The sequence below is a fragment of the Budorcas taxicolor genome, chromosome 5, assembly GCF_023091745.1.
Source record: "Budorcas taxicolor isolate Tak-1 chromosome 5, Takin1.1, whole genome shotgun sequence".
In the NCBI taxonomy this organism is placed as follows: domain Eukaryota; kingdom Metazoa; phylum Chordata; class Mammalia; order Artiodactyla; family Bovidae; genus Budorcas; species Budorcas taxicolor.
In genome coordinates, this window is record NC_068914.1 from 131940241 (window position 1) to 131958859 (window position 18619).

Genomic DNA, 18619 nt, shown 5'->3' on the forward strand with positions numbered 1-18619 from the left:
GTGTTTAGATACAGCACACGCGGGCTGCTCTGTAGTCATGGCGCATGTGCTCTGGAGCATGTGGGCTTAGTAGTGGTGGTGCATGGGCTTAATTGCCCCATGGCATGTGTGATCTTAGTTCCTTGACCAGGGATTGAACCTGCATCCCCTGCATTGAAAGGCAGATCCTTAACTACTGGACCACCAGGGAGGTCCCTCACCTGTTTTTTTTTTAATGATGCTTTTCTCTGCTGAAAACATTTAAATTTCTAAGACTTGTATTTCTAAAATTTGATGAAGGTTTGTTGGTAGGTGGGAATAATACAAATTCTATATCTACCTGTTGCCTGTCAGAAGATTAAACAAGTGCTTCTTATGCAGAGGAAGAAGAGGAGGAAGATGAGGATGATAACATGTCCACGGTGATGAGGCTGAGGACTAAAATGCCATGGAAGACCTGTTGGCGGTACCTCACTTCTGGAGGATTCTTCTTGCTCTTCCTGATGATTTTCTCTAAGCTTCTGAAACATTCCGTCATTGTAGCGATAGACTACTGGCTGGCCACATGGACCTCAGAGTATAGTATAAACAGTACTGGAAAAGCTGACCAGGTACAGTGGGTTTTGTTTTTACATTATCTAAGAAATGCTGAGATTTTACTCTTATCTAGTTAGATACAAACAGTCCAGATGTCACAGGAATTTTGTGAGATTTTTGTTTGTTTGTTTTTAGTTTATTTTATTGGAGTATAGTTGATTTACAATATTGTCTTCATTTCAGCTGTACAGTGAAAGTGTATTCAGGTATATATACCATGCATTCTTTTTCATATTCTTTTCCATTGTGGCTTATTATAAGATACTGAATATAGTTTCCTGTGTGATAGAGTAGACCTTGTTGTTCATCCATTCTATGTATAACACTTTACAGCTGCTAATCCCGAAGTCCCAATCCATCCCTACCCTACCTGGCTGTCCCTTGGCAGCCACAGGTCTGTTCTCTGTGACTTGTCACAGTACTTTTATAGTGATTCAATAGGTTAATTAGGGCAAGACCTGAAATATCATAAGAAATATTTAATGATAATGCTTGGGTTTGGATTCAAGGGAGTTATATACATGATATGTGTGTGTGTGTGTGTATAATATACACACAGGACTTTTGTTCTTGTTCTGATGGTATCTGATTTTAACTGCTATACCAATGAATTAGCTGGTCATTCTGAGATTATAGAGATAGAAAAAATGAACTTTATGATATAAAAAGTCAAGAATATTTCAAACCATAAAACTAACTCTAATGTTTCATCTACCCTTTGGCAAACCCTGAAAGAGAGTGAAGGGAGCAACTGGGGACTCGGCCATGGGATTATGGTGGGGATACTGCCGTGAGTATCTCCAGGAGTATCCCCAGGAGAACTGCCCTCCTTCCATTGTGTAAATTAATGTGAGATAATAGAAACTGACAATATTGCCAGACTTTGACATTTGGTGCCCTAGCAAGAAAAAACTCAGTTGATAATGTCATCTCTGCTTTTTTGTATTGGTTGCTTTTTAGACCTACTATGTCGCTGGATTTAGCATACTTTGTGGAGCAGGTATTTTCCTCTGCCTTGTTACATCTCTCACTGTGGAATGGATGGGTCTCACAGCTGCTAAAAATCTTCACCATAATCTCCTTAATAAGATAATTCTTGGACCAATAAGGTAAAAAACGTAGTTATTTATTTTACAATATGATAAAACTATGCATTTTGTGAAGTGTGAAATTTTAAATAATTTATTCAGTCTTCCAGCAGATGAATAGGGATCTTCTCATTTTTATGACACCAAGATGTCTATTGGCAGTGTTTAGGCTCCAGATCATTTAGAATTATCATACATCCAATCTGTTTATTGCCTAGATTCTTTGATACCACACCACTGGGACTGATTCTCAATCGCTTTTCAGCTGATACAAATATCATTGATCAGGTGAGTGCCTGAATTACTTCCAAGTTCAAAAATGAATTTCTCAGTATACGCTAAACAACATTTTAAGATAAATCATGGATGGAATGGGGAGGGATGATGGAGAGGAGGGTTCAGAATGGGGAACACATGTACCCCCGTGGCAGATTCATGTCAATATATGGCAAAACCAATACAGTATTGTAAAGTAAAAATAAATAAATAAATAAAAAGGAATTTTAAAAATAAGATAAATCATGATTCCTGTTAACAGTAGAGGATTTCTAAAACCTAAATAAAAGCCTATTTGCATTCATATCAATATTACATATATACATAAATTTCTAGACTATGCAATATATGAAATATGCATAGATTTTTAGAATGAAATCTTAAAGGAAATAAATCAATTCAAAATAACTTATTCACATGGAAGAGGATACTTAGAGAATCAGCATGAAATAAAGAGAAATAGAAAAGAATGAACATTAAACTTTTTATTGTAAAAAGAAGTGATTTTAATGTGTTGTATCTCCATTCATAGTAACGATCTTGAAGTTTAGAATTAATGCAGAGTGTCTCCCAGAAGTAAAGAATGGAATACCAAGTTGTCTTAGATGTTTTTTACTTTTATTATGTTGAAGTGATATTAGATGGTGTGATAATTTAGGAAGAGCAATATTGCATAGGAACCTGGAATGTTAGGCCCATGATACAAGGCAAATTGGAAGTGGTCAAACAGGAGATAGCAAGAGTGAACATTGACATTCTAGGAATCAGGGAACTAAAATGGACTGGAGTGGGTGAATTTAACTCATATGACCCTTATATCTACTACTAACAGCAGGAATCCCTTAGAAGAAATGGAGTAGCCATCATGGTCAACAAAAGAGTCCTAAATGCAGTATTTGGATGCAATCTCAAAAATGACAGAATGAAAAAGCGAGAGAGTTCCAGCAAAACATCTATTTCTGCTTTATTGACTATGCCAAAGCCTTTGACTGTGTGGATCACAACAAACTGTGGAAAATTCTGAAAGAGATGGGAATAGCAGACCACCTGACCTGCCTCTTGAGAAACCTATATGCAGGTCAGGAAGCACCAGTTAGAACTTGACATGGAACAACAGACTGGTTCCAAATAGGAAAAGGAGTACATCAAGGCTGTATATTGTCACCCTGCTTATTAACTTGTATGCAGAGTATATCATGAGAAACACTGGGTTGGAGGAAACAGAAGCTGAAGTCAAGATTGCTGGGAGAAATATCAATAACCTCAGATATGCAGATGACACCACCCTTGTGGCAGAAAGTGAGGAGGAACTAAAAAGCCTCTTGATGAAAGTGAAAGAGGAGAGTGAAAAAGTTGGCTCCAAGCTCAACATTCAGAAAACGAAGATCACGGCATCTGGTCCCATCACTTCATGAGAAATAGATGGGGAAACAGTGGAAACAGTGTCAGACCTTTTTTGGGGGGGCTCCAAAGTCACTGCAGATGGTGACTGTAGCCATGAAATTAAAAGACGCTTACTCCTTGGAAGAAAAGTTATGACCAGCCTAGATAGCATATTCAAAAGTAGAGACATTACTTTGCCAACAAAGGTCTGTCTAGTCAAGGCTATGGCTTTTCCAGTGAATGTGAGAGTTGGACTGAGAAGAAAGCTGAGCACTGAAGAACTGATGCTTTTGAACTGTGTTGTTGGAGAAGACTCTTGAGAGTCCCTTGGACTGCAAGGAGATCCAACCAGTCCATTCTGAAGGAGATCAGCCCTGTGATTTCTTTGGAAGGAATGATGCTAAAGCTGAAGCTCCAGTACTTTGGCCACCTCATTCGAAGAGCTGACTCATTGGAAAAGACCCTGATCCTGGGAGGGATTTGTGGCAGGAGGAGGAGGGAATGACCGAGGATGAGATGGCTGGATGGCATCACCGACTCGATGAACATGAGTTTGAGTGAACTCTGGGAGTTGATGATGGACAGGGAGGCCTGGCGTGCTGCAATTCATGGGGTCGCAAAGAGTTGGACACAACTGAGTGACTGAACTGAATTGAACTGATATTTTAGGTAATATTTCAAGGATGCCCGGTTTAGTCTTAGGTACTTAGGCCTCCAGAAGTTTGTCCTGAAATTAAAGACCTCAGAGTCTGAAACTGGATCTCTCTATGAACAGACTCTTTAGGGTGATTGAGTGAAGATTTAGCAAATTCAGTCCTTTCCTTTTTTGATTTTCCAAAATGGCCTCAAGAACACCTAAATTACTATCAATTAAGGTAAAGAATGATGCATGCAGCTGACTAAAATATATGTTGGAAAATTTTTATGTTTTCACAGTATGGGTGTCAGATTATGCTGCACCTAAAACACTTCCTAAGGAGCACATATCGGAAAAGAAGAGGCAGAACACTCCTTATTTGGAAGATGACACTATTGCTATCTAGAGAGTTCAGGCAGTTGATATGAAAGAATCAACTAGGAAGTTCAGCAGAGCATTTACATTAGACATGTGATACAAAAGCCAACTTTCTCTCCACCAATTAAAAAATTATGTTAAAAATACATTTAACCTATAATAACAGCAAAAACTATGAAGATAGAAATAAACCTAGTATGAAGAAAAGTGATTCAACTATCCTGGAAATCATAAAAATCCTGTGTGTGTGTCTGTGTGTCTGTATACTTTCCTTATCAGATACCTAAGAAATACTATGAAATTAAAACACTCAAAAAAAAAAAAAAAACACTCTAATGATTACAGAAAACAAGTTGATGAAAAGAATGAAACTGAGAACTCAAAAACACTAGTTTATCTTGACTCAGTAATAATGGGAATGTTTTTTCAGTAAAGGGCATTGGGGCAATTAACTATTTATAAAATACACAGCAAATTCACTTGTAATAAAGGAGGCCATCTAATAACATAAAACTATAAAATAAAATGTAGAAGAGTAATTTTAGAAACCATGGGGAGTGTCTTTATAAGACATAGAACTCAAAAACAATAAGAAAAAAAGCCAACAGAAATGGCTTTAAAATTTTAAATTTCTATTGAGGTAAAAGCATCATATTTAAAATATATTCTTTGGGAGAAAAACTGGCAACTCATGTAAAGAAAGAGGATAAACATCGATGATATGTAAAGAGCATCTAAAAATCAATAAGGAAGATAAACAATCCAGTTGAAAAGCATGCAAAAATATAAGGAAGCAATTAAAATTATTAGAGGGATAGCTAAAGAGTTTTTAAATACTATTCAGCCTTTAAAAAGAAATAGATTTGTATAGAGTAGCATGGGAAGATTTACAATCCATCTTATTCAGTAAAACAAAGCAAGCAAATGGACAAATGAGGTTTAGAGTTTATGTTTATGCTATTTGTATAAAATAGTTTGTGCTATTTGTTTAAAAACCCCATAAGATATTAATAAATAGGTAGATAGGTAAATAACTGACCACTGGTTAAGCAGATAGGTAGAAAGATGGATAAATATGCTAAACAATTGGAAGTGAGTGAAATTGAAGGAGTGATGAATTGCTTACAATGAAAATGTTTATATATTAATTTTGGAACTAATTATGTAACAATATAAAATTAATGTGTTGTTGCCTTATTACCAATGTTGTATTTGAGCTAAAACATTTTCCTTTCAAACTATCTTCTTAACAGCATATTCCTCCAACTTTGGAATCTCTAACTCGGTCAACACTGCTCTGCGTGTCTGCAATTGGCATGATTTCTTATGCTACCCCTGTGTTCCTGGTTGCACTTGTGCCTCTTGGGGTCGCCTTTTATTTTATCCAGAAATACTTCCGAGTGGCCTCTAAGTAAGTAAAGCACTGCTCTGTTCATCTTCAAAAGCCTGTATATTTGATTGACTGTGATTCAGATTTGCTATAATGTTTTGGTGGCTCAGATGGTAAAGAATCTGCCTGCAATGCAGGAGACCTGGGTTCGATCCCTAGGTCAGGAAGATCCCCTGGAGAAGGGCATGGCTACCCACTCCAGTATTCTTGCCTGGAGACTCCCACGGACAGAGGAGCCTGGCAGACTACAGTCCATGGGATCGCAGAGTTGGGCATGGCTGAGTGACTAACACTTTCACTTTTCTCCAGATAAGGTATGGAATTTGGAAAAGAAACAATTTAACTTAATGAAACCTATCCTGATATTATGTTTCATTTAGCGAGATATTTTGTTTCCATGGCTTCCCTTGTGGCTCAGCTGGTAAAGAATCCGCCTGCAATGTGGGAAACCTGGGTTCAATCCCTGGGTTGGGAAGATCCCCTGGAGAAGGGAAAAGGCTACCCACTCCAGTATTCTAGCCTAGAGAGTTCCATGGACTGTATAGTCCATGGGGTCACAAAGAGTCAAACACGACTGAGCAACTGTCCCTTTCATTTTGCTTCTGTAATTGGTTGTCTGAGCCTTTACATAGTACTAGACTCCTGTGAACAAGTTGATTGATCTGGTTGAGTTTTAAGTCCATAGACTATTTTTCATTCCATGGCCCTTTCTCTGAACGTGGCTATGACAGAAAATTTATGAAACCAAAGATAGTCCCAAAGGATAAGTAATTTAATATTATATTCTGCAAGTGGGGAAATACAAATATTTTCAAATGAGTAAAATGAACTCTGTAAAAGATTAGTAGAAGTAAAAAAAAGTTAAAGGGATAAATCAGAGTGATAACTATAAAAGCAGAGAATCTTGAATGTCTGGTAAGAGTACTGTAACTTTAAGAGGAAAATTTCCAACTTTAATTGGAAATTTCCAGATTGGGTTATTTAACATGCCCTTGAATATCCAGCCAAATGAAAGATAGCCGTGAATTTTAAATTCTTCTGCTAATATAAGATTTATTATTTGCTGAGATGTTGAATAATTAAGTGAAATATAGTACTAGCTGTTTTGAAATTTCCAGTTTAACTTTGAAGTTCTGCCTTGATAGTACTGTAAATTTTATATCATTGCAGCAATCTCTTTATTTCAACAAACACTTATTAGGCATTTAGTGTGCTGTAAATAACTGCACAAGCCATGTGGCAAAGGAAGAGATCAACATGGCAAGAAGCAGTTCCCAAGAAATTACAGTTTCTTGGGAAGATAAAACATAAATAAGGTAACCCTTATATGTGGATTAAGTGCTGGAATAGGAAGCCAGACATAGAGTTTATTCAGTAAATTGAAAAGATTTAATAGGACTTGAGGGCAGGGAGGATGAAAAAATTATATATATATCAGTTAACGGGAAAAAGCAGGATTAAGATTGGGAATCTCTGGATTATACCTCCAAAATTTTTTTTTCTTGCTACATTTCATTATTCATTCAATTTAGAGACAGGCTGATTTACCATTAATCTCTGTAGTCTTGTCTTTTCCAGAATGTTGCATGATTGGAATCATATAGTATGTGGTCAGATTAGCTACTTTCTCTTAGAAATAAGCACTTAAGATTCATCTGTGTCTTTTCATGGCTTCAAAGCACATTCATGAAATAGAATATTATAAACATAATTTATCATTGAATAATATTCTATTTTATGAATTGCCATATTTTGTTTATCCATTTACCTGTTGAAGGACATCTTAGTTGCTTCTAGTTTGGGGTTATAAATATTATGAATGTGTGTGTGCATACATGCTCAGTTGTGTCTGACTCTTTGCAACCCCTTGGATTGTAGCCCTCCAGGCTTTCTGCCCATTGAATTTTCCAGGCAGGAATGCTGGAGTGGGTTGCCATTTCCACCTCGAGGTTATTTTCTCCACCCAGGGATCAAACCCACATCTCCAGAGTCTCCTGCATTGGCAGGTGGATTCTTTAGCACTGAGCTACCAGGGAAGCCATTACTATTATGAGTAAAACTACTGTAAATATTTGTATGGAGATTTTTGTGTGGACATAGGTTTTAAAATTAGTTGGGTAAATACATGGGAGCATGATTACTTGATAGTATGGTAAAACTGTTTAGTTTTATGAAAAACTGAAAAATTGTCTTCCAAAATATTTGTTTATTTGCAATATTTCTGAAAAAAAAAATGTTGTTTCTCCCTTGGGGCTATGAATTAGGATCCCTCAAATGTTAGGAACATATGTTAAACCTAAAGTGCTTTTTGATCTCTAGCCTCTTCTCTTTGCTCATAGAAAATTCAGACCAGAAGGAAGAGGCTAGCCATTATATTTGCTCTGTCATTTCTTCTGGTATTACTGTTGATGTTGCTTGCTGGAGGGGCAGAAAAGTTCAGTCACTTCCTTTCTGCAGGCTGTTTCCAAATCTCTTCTTGCCTTCTCACCACTGATATTCAACAGTCATGTTTTACTTCAGACTCATGCTCATGTGGGCCTGTTTTCATCCCTGAGCAATAGAAATTGAGTACAGAGGCCAAGCAAATAATCCTAGTTCTTTACAGATTTTAATTGCTAAGTCTTTTCATTATTGTAGATTATTAATATATGGAAGGGATGGTCATTTTTAAAGAATGAACTTTGATAATGGATTATAAACCATTTTTATTTGAAATTCTCTGGTCATTTGCAAATAGGACCACATCATATTAAATCTCATCCATAAAAAGAAACCTCTAGATTGAGGTTCTAAAGAAAACACTCATATTGAAAATCTTGAGCAATTTAACACACTATTTTGTAAACACCGAAGGGAATTAAAGTGGGGCACTTATTGTTGTTCAGTCACTCAGTCATGTCTGACTCTTTGCCACCCCATGGACTGCTGCAGGCCAGTCTTCCCTGTCCTTCACTGTCTCCCGGAGTTTGCTCAGATTCATGTGCATTGAGTCGATGATGCCATCTAACCATCTCATACTCTGCCACCCCACTCTTCTCCTGCCCTCAATCTTTCCTAGCATCAGACAGGAAATGCCATTGAATTTCGAATATCTAACATCAAAGGCCCATGTGTAGCTAGCTCTGTAAATAAGCTTTCCTATTTATAGGAGAATAAGGTCAAACTGTACCCTCACCTTTCTGGTTTCATAAAACACAGTCCTGTAAAAAGAGGTTCCTCTTTCCTCATCTTTTCCCCTTCATGTCAGACCTCAATGTAGTGACCACCTGTTGCTTGTGTCAAATTTACAAATAGCCACTGAGTTTTCTGTTTAACAATCACAGACTCTACATTCCTTCATATTCATCCTCCTCTTCACCCCTCTCCTTCCCTCCCCTCACTGAGTTTCTGAAGTGAGAAATTCATTTTAGAAACTCACAAAAGGACTTTGCCTTTGGTCATGGGAGAACCCAGGCAGTCCCCAAAGATCGAAGATTATTTAACAGTTGAAGATTATGTAACAAAGTAATCAGTTCCATTGACTGACAGGTGAATATCAGCGCTGCTACTCTTGATTCCCTCCACCTCAAAAACCTAAGAAAGACAGAAAAGAAAGCTGAAAAGAAAAATAAAATCATGTTTTGAAACGTGTGATAGAACTGTTAGCCTTCTAGAAAGGCTAGCTTGTGTGATTTACAAAGTTGTCTAGAGTGTGCATCTTTATAGAAAGGGTCTGATTCAGGCATTTGCCCACCAGCCATTCACTGAGCACTTTATTTACCTAAAAATATATATTGACACTTGGAGGACCAGTGAATGCCAGTTCTATTTAGGGAGGAACTCAATCTCATTGTGGCTGAAGCCAAACTCATTATCTGTCTCTTCTGGTATCTTTATTCTCTGTCTCCCATCTTCCAAGTCTGCTAAGTAACAAACAAACAAACAAAGCATACTTGACTCCCCTCTCTTTTAAAATTTATTTTATTTTTAATTGAAGTATAATTTACAATATTGTGGTGGTTTCAAGTGTACAGCAAAGTCGTGTCAGACTCTTTGTGGCCCTATGGACCGAAGCCTACCAGGCTTCTCTGTCCATGGGATTCTCCAGGAAAGAACTCTGGAGTAGGTTGCCATGCCCTCCTCCAAGGGATCTTCCTCACCCAGGGACAGAACCCACGTCTCTTATGTCTCCTCCATTGGCAGGCAGATTCTTTAGCTAGTACCACCTGGGAAGCCCATGCATGTCCATGTATATACATATACTTTTCCAGATTCTTTTCCACGATAGGTTATTATGACACAGCATAGTTCCCTGTGCTATACAGTAGGTCCTTGCTGTTTACCAATCTATATAGTAATGTGTATATGCTAATCCCAGATTCCTAACTTCTCTCTTCCCAATCACCTTTGGTAGCCATAGTTTGTTTTCTGTGTCTGTGTGGCTCTTCTCTCTTATTCATTCTGCTACAATGAGTTGATTGTAGCAGTTTAGAAGGCTGCTTCTAATAAGCTATCTCACAATCTCCCCCTATATTAAACTGTACCAGCATCACACCTAATTCAGAATGTTTGAAAAGTTCTGATAAACTGTCCTTACTCATTCTCTTCCATCCTTTACTCTGTCTCCAAATTATGTAGCTTTCAGCAACCTCGGGGCATTTTATTTCTAGTCCTCAGTGATTTTTCCCAGCCCATTCAGGATCTTCTACCATCTAGCCCCTCCCCCCATTGCTTGTCCAGCCTTTTCCCATGACAACATCCCCAAAGGACTCTGGTCACCAGCCAGATTGAATTCGCCAGTTCTTTAGTCCTCTGTACTTGCTCTGGTTTGTTCCCTTAGCTGGAATGCACTTCTTGTCTGTTTGGTTGAAGCACACTGCTCGTGCTTGAGGTTTGGCCTAAGTAACACCTGCTCAAAGAAAACATTTCCCATCTCCTATGTTAATTGCTCCTTCCTATGTGTTCCCATAAAAGTTTACTTTAACTGTGATACAAAATTGATATTTTTTGTACAACACATCACATTCAGCCTGGACCCATGTTTATTATGTAATATTTATTTTTCTCTTCCTCTTTAGATTATCAGCTGTTGGATTTTTTTGTTGCATGTTGGAGGAAAATATGTGGGTTGGCCAAAAAGTTTGTTCAGATTTTTCTAAAAGATGTGATGGGAAAATCCAAATGAACCTTTTGGCCCACCCAGTAGTTACTCTGGCAAGTAATAACCTTAATTTAGAATGAACAAATCCCCCAGATCAGACAGTAAAGAATCTGCCTGCAGTGCAGGATACCCGCGTTCAATCCTTGGGTTGGAAAGATCCCCTGGAGAAGGGAATAGCAACCCACTCCAGTATTCTTGCCTGGAGAATTCCAGGGACAGAGGAACCTGGCAAGCTACAGTCCTTGGTGTCTCAGAGTTGGAAACGACTGAGTGACTGACACACACACAGTATTCTTTGAGTCTGAATGAGTGTAAAGTTTATTTTTGTACTTGTCTCTGTCCTAGGGACCTCCAGGAACTTGATGACAGTACCCAGCTCCCTCTGCTTTGCCACTTCTCAGAAACTGCTGAAGGACTCACCACCATTCGGGCATTTAGGTAAGTAAACATATTTTCATTTTGTTGATTCGGCAGTTACATCATCAACGAATACTTACCTACAAATAACAGATCATTGCTCCCATTTTCCGAGGCCCACTGTGTGTATGCCTCTGTTCTAAACTAATAGTAAGAAAAACATGACAATAAATGATCACAGAGGGCTTCCCACATGGCTCACTGGTAAAGAATCTGCCTGCCAGTGCAGGAGATTCGGGTTCAACCCCTGGGTCAGGAAGATCCCCTGGAGAAGGAAATGACAACCTGCTTCAGTATTGTTGCCTGGGAAATCCCATGGACAGAAGAGTCTGGCAGACTGCAGTCTATGGAGTTGCAAGAAGAGTTGGACATGATTTAGTGACTCAACAACAACAACAACAACAAATGATCATAGACTTTAGTTATTTGAAATTTTAACAAGAATAAAGAAATAATTCAGCATCATGTTGGGTAGATACTACCTGTGTGATCTAGACTAGGCTTTTGAATTCCCTAACCTCATCTGTGGAATAGGGAAAACCATTTTGCTTTTTAGGGTTTTTGGATTAATTGATATAATGCATGTAAAGCATTAGGGCTTCCCTGGTAGCTCAGCTGGAGTGAATGTACCTGCATTGCAGGGGAATCTGGTTCAATTCATGGGTCCAGAAGATCCCCTGGAGAAAGGATAGGCTACCCACTCCAGTATTCTTGGGCTTCCCTGGTGGCTCAGATGGTAAAGAATCCATCTGTAATGCAGGAGACCTGGCTTCGATCCCTGGATTGGGAAGATCCCCTGGAGAAGGAAACGGCAACACACTCCAGTATTCTTGCCTGGAGAATCCCATGGACAGAGGAGCCTAGTGGGCGATAGTCCATGGGGTTGCAAAGAGTTGGACAGGACTGAGCGACTTTCCCTTTTCATATAAAGCATTGGCTTCCCTTGTGGATCAGTGGTAAAAACTCTGCCTGCAGTGCAGGAGATGATGGTTCAATCCCTGGATTGAGAAGATCCCCTGGAGGAGGCAATGGCTACCCACTCCAGAGCCCTTTCTGGACAATCCCATGGACAGAGGAGCCTGGCAGGCTACAGTCTGTGGGGTCACAAAGAGTTGGATGCAACTGAGCACACACCTAAAGCATTAACCACAGTGATTAGCAAAGAAGTAATATAGAAGCTAAAATATATGCATTAATAATAATGATAAAAGAATGTTATTACACCAAAGTTACTTCAGACTTTAAATAGTTTTCTTCAATGTTGGTAAACATTGAAGTACTATCCCAAGATTTTCATCAAAAGAGTTTGCTTAATACTCAAAAAATTACCTGACTCTATTAAAGGAGATCAGTCCTGGGTGTTCTTTGGAAGGACTGATGCTAAAGCTGAAACTCCAATACTTTGGCCACCTCATGCAAAGAGTTGATTCATTGGAAAAGACTCTGATGCTGGGAGGGATTGGGGGCAGGAGGAGAAGGGGACGACAGAGGATGAGATGGCTGGATGGCATCACAGACTCGATGGACGTGAGTTTGAGTGAACTCTGGGAGTTGGTGATGGACAGGGAGGCCTGGCGTGCTGCAATTCATGGGGTTGCAGAAGTCGGACATGACTGAGCGACTGAACTGAACTGAATTGATTTTCCCTTTTCAGGTAAAATCAGAAAAGGAGTTGGCATCTTTGAATGTTATATTTAATCTAGAAAATCAACTTCTTCAAGTGTTATATCTTTCTGCAGTGCTAAATGCAAACCTGTAGTGATTTCAATCAGAGATTTTTCTAACCTAAAAAATATTTAAATCACATAAATATATATATATATATATATAATTGAGTCAAAAGTGGAATATAAAGATACAGATTTCATAGTGGAGCATTTATACTTTTCACAGTGATGTGTTTTCCCATCAGAGTGTGCAATACCTTTTATTGGAGATGGCAGAATCATTGATTGACTCTGAGTGTAGGAATTAAGACATAAAAGACCCTGATTCTGGGAAAGATTGAGGGCAGGAGGAGAATGGGATGACAGAGAATGAGACGGTTGGATGGCATCACCGACTCAATGGACATGGATTTGGGTGGACTCCAGGAGTTGGTGATGGACAGGGAGGCCTGGTGTGCTGAAGTTCATGGGGTCGCAAAAAGTCAGACACAACTGAGTGACTGAACTGAACTGATTAAGACGTAATTTGTGTTCTAATAGTAGCCAGCACTGCCCAGTGGTAATCATAAGCACACCATGTTAAGAATTTCATTTTTTCACCAAAGTTCTTTTGAGTTAATTTATTTGAGTTTTGAACACATGCCAAGTGCTAGTCTTGGAATGGATATAGAAAGACTCCAAAGATACGGCCTTTTATTTCTACCCCAGATAAATACCACAGGGAATATAGCTGGGATAACATGGCAGGTGGGGAAGAAGCAGTGACCTGATTCAGGCAAGCTGGCAGGTGGAACAGAAAACAACCTCTGTCTTCTCCCTGAAGAACAAGTGAGGTCATTTACTGAGAATGATGAGGACTGGACCATGTAAAACATCTTGAAGAAAATGAGCCTGGTCTCAAATGAAAGAGAAACTTGACTGAAAGTCAAGGCTTAGATTTTTCATTTAATCATCTATTCTTCACTAGACACATGAGCAGAATTTGGCTTGACTGTTCCTAATTTTACATCAGGAAAATTCTAGGGAGCTCAAAGAAGGACAAACTATTACATGTCACCTACGACTGGAATGAGGCTTCCCAGGTGGCTCAGTGGTGAGGAATCCACCTGCCAAGGCAGGAAATGCAGGTTTGATCCCTCGATCAGGAAGATTCCCTGGAGAAGGAAATGGCAACCCACTCTAGTATTCTTGCCCAGAAAATCCCATGGACAGAGGAGGCCAGTGGACCTCCTCCACGGGTCGCAAAGGGGCAGACACAACTTAGCGACTGTTAAGAATCAAACACATTCTTTTTAATCTACTTCTTCCTCTCTTTCAGGCTAGTAAGAGTCCCCAGAGTCGTCAGCTCTCTGGAAAGTTTGTATTTACTGATTAGGCTGCTTTCCTCCCCTGCATTCAGGGTTCATGGTGTACTCAGAGGCAGCATGAACTAACCTCAAGTAGTTTACCACCAGAGGATCACAGTTAAATTAGACTGAGATTTCAGTGACCTTTCCTACTTTTTTTTTGGTCTGACAGAATAAAGGTCTAAGAATGTTCAGAGGATGAGCTGGATGTGGATGAAAAGATACAGACTGAGTGTGTCAAAGTTTCCATTAGGAAAACAGAAGGGTTCTTGCCAAATAGAAACACACAGAAAGAATGTTCGCTGCATTTCCACCCCTCCCCTTTCACTGCTGCTTCAGACTGTTGCCAGCTCCATTTACAAACTCTTTAAGAGTGTATCTGCAACAATATCCCCAAACTAGAGGGAGAGGAAGAAGAGCCCCAGACAAAACACTTTGTCACAACGAAGTGTTGGATGTTCGTCTCAACTGGAGTCCATAGGCTTCGGTCCAAGTTTCCCCCTCCCCACATCTCTCCATCACCACAGCCCTCTAGGAAGAGGGACCCTGACTCCAGCTCCTGAACTTGTTTTCTCATTTCTGTCCCTTATCTCATGTTGTTCCCAATACTTCCAATGCTTTTGTCCCTTCTTGTCCACCTGAAAAATTCTGTGAACCAGTGAAGTTCCTCAGTCGTGCCGGACTCTTTGGAATCCCATGGACTGTAGCCTACCAGACTCATCCATCCATGGTTTTTCAGGCAAGAGTGCTGGAGTGGGTTGCCATTTCCTTCCTCAGGGTATCTTCCCAACCCAGCGATCGAACCCAGATCTTCCACATTGCAGGCAGATGCTTTACCGTCTGACTCACCAGGGAAGCCTCCCCGCCAAAAAAAATTCAGCCCATTTCTTAAAACCTCATTCAGTCCATCCCAGAGATGGCTTTATCCATCCCTCCCCACCTTCCACCCTATTCCCTGCCATTCTGGTCTTCTAGCCAGTGCAAACTTTCATCTTCCTTTATATTCACGTAGCATTTTTCACATAGGGCCGTTATGATTGGCTTCTGGGTTGAGCCATCTTTACTTGTTCATACTACAACACCACCACACTTACCTCTTTCACTACACAATGCGCTTCTCTAGGGCAGAGGTTGTGTCTTGTTCATACATATATGTTGTAATGTCTCACTTTGAGTTCATGCTTGCTAAATGTTCCTGAATGAGTGGGTGAAAATCCACCCAATAATGCAAATGCAGAATTGGATATATCTGTTCACAGTTGAAATCCACTATCTCAGTAAATCCTATACTCTGTGAGTCATCCTATGTTAATTATTCACTCTGTCCCTGATGGCTCAGCTGGGAAAGGATTGGCCTGCAATGTGGGAGACCTGGGTTTGATCCCTGGGTTGAGAAGGTCCCCTAGAGGAGGGCATGGCAACCCTCTTCAGTATTCTTGCCTGGAGAATCCCCATGAACAGAGGAGCCTGGTGGGCTACAGTCCATGGACATGACTGAGTGACTAGGCACACACGTCTGTATGAGGGTCATGATGAGGGCAGTCCTGTTTCTCTGTCTGGTCATCCCGCCCAATGTATTGCTGTTCAGTGCAGGTCCTCCTGTGCATGGCATTTGGGTCAAGGCCACATAACTCAAAGTGAGGTAATTATTTGGCTCTGATTGTCGAACCCTTTGATTATCGTAGATCAGATGTTGCTGTCTGACTCAATTATCTGATTTTTCTGGTTTGGCATGTTGGAGTGATCAGATTGACTGGATAAATCTCAACTATCTGCTTTATATTGGCCTGTATGGATGGCTTCACTGGCCAAGTGAACACCCCACCCCGGACTTCTTCATTTCTGACATAGTGATAGTTTATTGTAAACTTTTGCAAATTGATTGAAGATTTGGGGGTGGGGGTGGGGGGGTGGTACTTGGAGCAGTCTTTTATCTACTAGGAATCACCATCAGGCTGTCAGATGAAATTTGGTTATTCTCTGCAAACATAACACATAGACAGGAGGTCTCTGTAAGATAAGTCGAAGCCGCAGAAAGTTGAATTTGGCACTTGGTCCAACCTTCCAATCAGTTATTTTGTTTATATCATCCAGCTTTCCATTGTTTCTGTTACCCAGGGAAAATAATTGAAAAATAAAAAGAGACTATTTTTGTGATGTAGAAAAGATTTATCAACATGGAACGTGAGTTTCTACAAGAAGTAGCTCCCATGTTCAAATGGATGAAGTTTCTTTTTAAAAAATATTTATTTATTTTTCTGCATCAGGTTTTAGTTGCAACATTTGGGCTTAGTTACTCTGCAGCATGCAGAGTCTTAGTTCACCGCCTAGGGGGTTAAACCAGCATCCCCTGCACTCCCAGGCAGGTTCTTAACCACCGGACCACCAAGGAAATCCCTGGATGAGGTTTTTGTTAGAAGTTTCCTTTATAACAAAGGTTACACAGAATTTGGTCTGATTATGTTGATTACCAAGAATGAACTTAATTTGACCCAGCATCAGTATCTAAACTGTATGAGTCAAGTTGTCGTTTAATTGCTAAGTCATGTCCGACTCTTTGCAACCCCATGGATCTTCTCGTAGTTCCAGGGATCGAAATAGGAGTCTTCTGCGTTACAGGCAGATCCTTTACCATTGAGTCACCAGGGAGCGTGTATGCATTCTGCTGCTGCTGCAAAGTCGCTTCAGTCATGTCTGACTCTGTGCGACCCCATAGATGGAAGCCCACCAGGCTCCGTCCCTGGGATTCTCCGGGCAAGAACACTGGAGTCAATTGCCATTTCCTTCTTCAATGTAGGAAAGTGAAAAGTGAAAGTGAAGTCGCTCAGTCGTGCCCAACTCCTAGCGACCCCATGGATCGCAGCCCACCAGGCTCCTCCATCCATGGGAAAAGTACTGGAGTGGGGTGCCATTGCCTTCTCCAGTATGTGCCCTAGATCCCCATGAATACTACACACCAAGAGTTTCTTTCATGCAATGACCTTTCTTACAAATAGTTTGTAACTTTGAGGTGTAAGATATCTTGCTTAACAAGGACATCTGCCATTCCCAAGGACCCTCATCCTCTACCTCTTGCCACGTTGTCCTTCTTTGATTTCCAGAAACTGAGCAAAAAGAACATTTTTAAGGTATATATTTGCCTGTTACAAACCCATAGTTTCCTGCCTTTCATGAGTCTCTTCTAGTTCCTGCTACCCAACTCTGACCATGCCTTGTGGAAAAGTAAGATATATGCAGTAAACTCTAGGTCAAGTATGTTGCATTTCTGTACAACTTCTTCTGGGTTTTGTAGGGCCCTTGAGACATAGGCCGTGCCTTGTTTTCACGGTTACCATCCTTGTGTAGAAAGTTATGAAATGATCTTTAATAGGACTTTGTCATCGGAAACATTCCTTTCTGTAGCAGAGGTTGAGAAAGGAACTACTGCTCATGCCATCTCTCAGGAAGGGTGCAGGAGGGCAGTAGCAGCTGACCTTTATTTGCAAGTAGTCCGTTTACTAGTCATTCCATCCCACCAGTTCATCACCGTGTTGAGTACATAATGTAGTAGGAAGTGTGACTGCCTTTTATTATTTCTCCTGTTGTGTGGCTAACATCATAATATTTTTGTTTTTTGCAGGCATGAGACCAGATTTAAGCAACGAATGCTGGAACTGACAGACACTAACAACATTGCCTACTTATTCCTCTCAGCTGCCAACAGATGGCTGGAGGTCAGAACGGTACGTTCATTTCATGATTTCGAAATGGAAACCACACAGAAGAGGCCTGATGCAAAGAGGGAGACAGTTGTAAAAACTAGGCTTCCACTGAGATTCAGCACTCACTCCACATTTTCTGGACTTTAGCTCAGGTTTGTTTATGGTACGGATGAAATTTGTCATGATGTTTTTAGCTAATGGCAAGACAGATAGCCCCCAAAGCAAAAATTCGTTTTGTGTTCATTAGTGGCCAGATGACATAAGTTAATGGAATAGCAAATATTTGTATAACTTCAGGTTGGTTTTTTTTTTTTTTTTTTTTTTCAAAATTTGACAAGTGAATAGATGTACTCACTTCTACTGAACTGGACCAGCCTGGAAGAGATGGCAACTTTCTATTTTAAGCCAGTGGAGGGTCATGTTAACCCAAATGTAAAACATTGCAATTATTCTCTGTTGCCTTCTTCTGTCCTATATAAAGGAGGAGAATGGGTATAAGCTTCAGCATTGTACAGACTTGGTCTAGCAAGTTAACTAATTTATTTGGGTCCCAGTTTGCCATTTGTAAACTAGGAATATGACCTCATGGGTGTGTTAGGTTTAAAAATAGTAATATAAGT

The 18619-nt window shown here is 39.9% G+C and overlaps 1 protein-coding gene across 1 annotated transcript in view; it reads left to right on the forward strand.

Moving 5' to 3' along the window:
• ABCC9 (ATP binding cassette subfamily C member 9) overlaps positions 1-18619 on the forward strand; it is a 153318-nt gene that overhangs the window by 101604 nt on the left and 33095 nt on the right. The window contains exons 25-30 of the mRNA XM_052641509.1: positions 361-590; positions 1537-1685; positions 1883-1952; positions 5592-5749; positions 11214-11306; positions 17918-18020. Coding sequence (XP_052497469.1) covers positions 361-590; positions 1537-1685; positions 1883-1952; positions 5592-5749; positions 11214-11306; positions 17918-18020 — 803 coding nt within the window. The remainder of the gene's footprint in view (positions 1-360; positions 591-1536; positions 1686-1882; positions 1953-5591; positions 5750-11213; positions 11307-17917; positions 18021-18619) is intronic.